Source organism: Gallinula chloropus (assembly GCF_964237585.1).
Source record: "Gallinula chloropus genome assembly, chromosome: 8".
Classification (NCBI taxonomy): domain Eukaryota; kingdom Metazoa; phylum Chordata; class Aves; order Gruiformes; family Rallidae; genus Gallinula; species Gallinula chloropus.
The window spans coordinates 3673201-3676455 of NC_140093.1; the positions used below are offsets into that span (position 1 = coordinate 3673201).

Consider the following 3255-nt stretch of genomic DNA (forward strand, 5'->3'; position numbering starts at 1 on the left):
CTGAGGCTTGCAGGAACTGCCTTCATGGCAGCTCTGACACAGTCACCCATTTGGTTTACACAGGTCTTCTGATACTTGTCGTTCCCCCTCTGCAAGGTGCAGATGCCAATTCTTCCTTTTTTCCCCGTATCCACTCGTACAGGCTGAAGGTTTGGACAGGAATCAGCTCCTGTGTCTTTGGGTACCTCACAAACGAGTCCCTGCTCTGAGGTGAAACTCCTGGTTGCTTCTGTAAGCCACACAGTAACAACTGGCTTCAACCTGCTTCAGGAGAAAATGCAACCTTTGGGCTATGCTGGTGTCAGTAAAAAGTCCAGTGCAGCTCACAACTCAAAAAAATGCTGGTAGTGTTTAGCATCTATGTCTGTTGCTTGAACATCTGGCATTCATCATTGCTTTCCTTTTCTTTCCACTGTCATATTTTATCCCCATCTGTTAGAGGTTTCTTAGCACTGTCTCTATAAATCACAGCTGTGTCTGGGTCTGCATAGCCAGATCGTTACAGGCTGCAATGTAAATGAAGGTGAAAGAGGTAAGTTTAGGTGTGGCTCTCCTGCCCTTTGCTCCCCTTCTTTCTCCCCTCTCCCTGTATGCAGACAGTACTAGACAGTATTACTGGAGCGTGGGATACCCCCACTATGAAGAGACAGGGGAGTTTCCAAAAATAGCAAATGTTTTTACCAGTCCTGGTTCTGAAGGCAGAAAGCTGGAGAGGAGCTGAAGCCTGAGTAGATACCCAATGCTGCTGCTGGAAAGAACAAAATTTACTGCTTTGGAAAAACACTTCAGCAAGTTAATAATAAATTGGGAAAGCAAACACTCCTTAAAATCAGGCTTCCCAAGCAATGCCTTTGATGTACTTTCTTAAAATTAAATTACTCTTATTGCAGTAATTTTAGGTTACTGCTGGGAAGAGTAATATTGAAGGTGGTAGGAAAATGAGGGGGTGTTAGTATTAGCCAAAGCAGAATTTGTTGACTCTTTTGTGGTGTTTTTTTCCCCTCAAAAAACCCGTGCAGCGCCCTCACAACAGCCATCACACTCAGCTCTCCCTAGCCGTGCCGGCAGGGCAGCGAGCCATAGCAGCATTCCAAGGATGCATTTCTGGTGGGGAAATGAATCCACCACCACCCCTCCATGAAGTATTTCCAGTAATGTGTGCACGTGGCTGTGCCAAAGCCCAGCGCTGCTGTTTGTGCAGTGATACAGGGCCCCATGTGCCAGGAGCACATGCAGATTGAATTCCCTGGACTGCCATCGCCACCAACCCCACAACTTTATCCAGGCTGAGGGGGGACTGAAGCTGGAGGGTATCTCTGTACCAGACAGCTGACATGTTTCCAGTTCAAGGGACAGCTTGTATTGTTGGGGACCTCCTTATACTTGGGACAGTGAGAGTGCCTGTGTCACTGTGTGTGTTCATCCTGACAGCCTTGGTCCTTTAGCCCTTTTCAGTCTCTGGTAGGAAAAGTATGTCTGCAGTTTGTTCGAACTGATAGCAGAATAGCTGAAAGGAGAATAAGCTGTTGCTGCTGTAACTCCTGCACTCTCTTTCTACAAAGCCTATCGCATTCCTGATTTCCCATTATTCTTCACCTGTGTTCCCATGGTGTTATCCTGCTACTTGGTGCAGACTCCCAGATTTCAGCTAGGTAGCCAGATGAGTCCAGCAGTAGGTGTCCTGGTCAGCATCTCCACCAAGTGAAAATGACAGGCCCAGCTCATGGGCAGAGCAATCACAGGGCTGTCCTGCAGAGCAAGGCTGGGCTGATTCCCAGGGCGCGTGGTTGTGCGAAAGGCCAGGTGGTCCCTAAAGTCAGGGTTGCTGTCTGAAGCAGGCAGATGAGCTGAATCCTGATGATTTGTTCTGATGTTGTGCTCTGCTGCTGGAGATAGATGACCAGTAACAGTTACTACTTGGCAAGACTAAAATGGTGGGCAGCGAGATCCATGGGTCTAATGCTGTACAAACGGCTTCACGTGAGATTGTACGAAGAAAACGATCCCAGCATCATAGAGTGGAATGCGTGCTGTGATGTTGACTTACTCTGCTCTTGTTGATATCCGTGCTACATCTCAGCTTGCCAAGCATCTCCCTTGTTCCTAGCAGAATATTTATTTTCTTTTCTCTTCTTCCTGTAGAAAATTTTACTACATCACGCTGCTGAGAGACCCCGTGTCTCGTTACCTCAGCGAATGGCGTCACGTCCAACGAGGAGCTACTTGGAAGACCTCCCTGCACATGTGTGATGGCAGGACACCGACTCCAGAAGAACTGCCATCGTGCTATGAAGGCACGGACTGGTCAGGCTGCACGCTGCAGGAGTTCATGGATTGCCCCTACAATCTGGCCAACAACCGTCAAGTGAGGATGTTGGCTGACTTGAGCTTAGTTGGCTGCTACAACATGTCCTTCATCCCAGAGAACAAGCGAGCACAGATCCTGCTGGAGAGCGCAAAAAAGAACCTCAAAGACATGGCCTTCTTCGGCCTGACAGAGTTCCAGAGAAAGACTCAGTACCTGTTTGAGAGAACTTTCAACCTGAAATTCATCCGGCCCTTTATGCAGTACAACAGTACCAGGGCAGGAGGGGTGGAGGTGGATAACGACACCATCCGGAGGATCGAGGAGCTCAATGACTTGGACATGCAGCTCTATGACTATGCAAAGGACCTCTTCCAGCAGCGCTACCAGTACAAACGGCAGCTAGAGAGGATGGAGCAGAGGATAAAGAATCGGGAAGAGAGGCTTCTTCACCGGTCCAATGAAGCACTTCCCAAGGAAGAGACCGAGGAGCAGGGACGCTTGCCCACTGAGGACTACATGAGCCATATTATAGAGAAGTGGTAGCCTAGGCAGACTTTTATATTAATGACATTCTAGGGTTTCCATAGAAAAGATCGTGGAAGTAAAATTACAGAAACAACAAGAAATATTTTATTTAAAAGCAAGTCTGTAAAACAGAAGCTAGATTGCTTCCTTAAGCATAGGGTCTTTTTACTGTTTCTTACAAGACCGATGAGATTCTTAAAAAAACCTAATAAATACATAAAAATTAAAAAAAAAGGGACAGCGTTCTAACAGAGAGGTAAAAAAGGCACAGATGCAGTTGCCTGCTCGTGAGGCCAGATAGGAGAGAATGTTTCTTATCCTCACAATTCGGACACAAATGGCAGCAGCAGAATTTTTTCAGTGTGTTTGTCCCCTGAGCGTAACGATACCGAGATACATAATTAAGAAGCAAGGGAACAGGG

The 3255-nt window shown here is 47.2% G+C and overlaps 1 protein-coding gene across 1 annotated transcript in view; it reads left to right on the top strand.

The window, feature by feature from the left end:
- HS6ST1 (heparan sulfate 6-O-sulfotransferase 1) overlaps window positions 1-2985 on the top strand; it is a 182081-nt gene extending 179096 nt beyond the window's left edge. Inside the window, exon 2 of the mRNA XM_084267657.1 lies at window positions 2143-2985. Within this exon, the coding sequence (XP_084123783.1) occupies window positions 2143-2851 (709 nt within the window). The 3' untranslated portion in view covers window positions 2852-2985. The remainder of the gene's footprint in view (window positions 1-2142) is intronic.
- The last annotated feature ends 270 nt before the right edge of the window (window positions 2986-3255 follow it).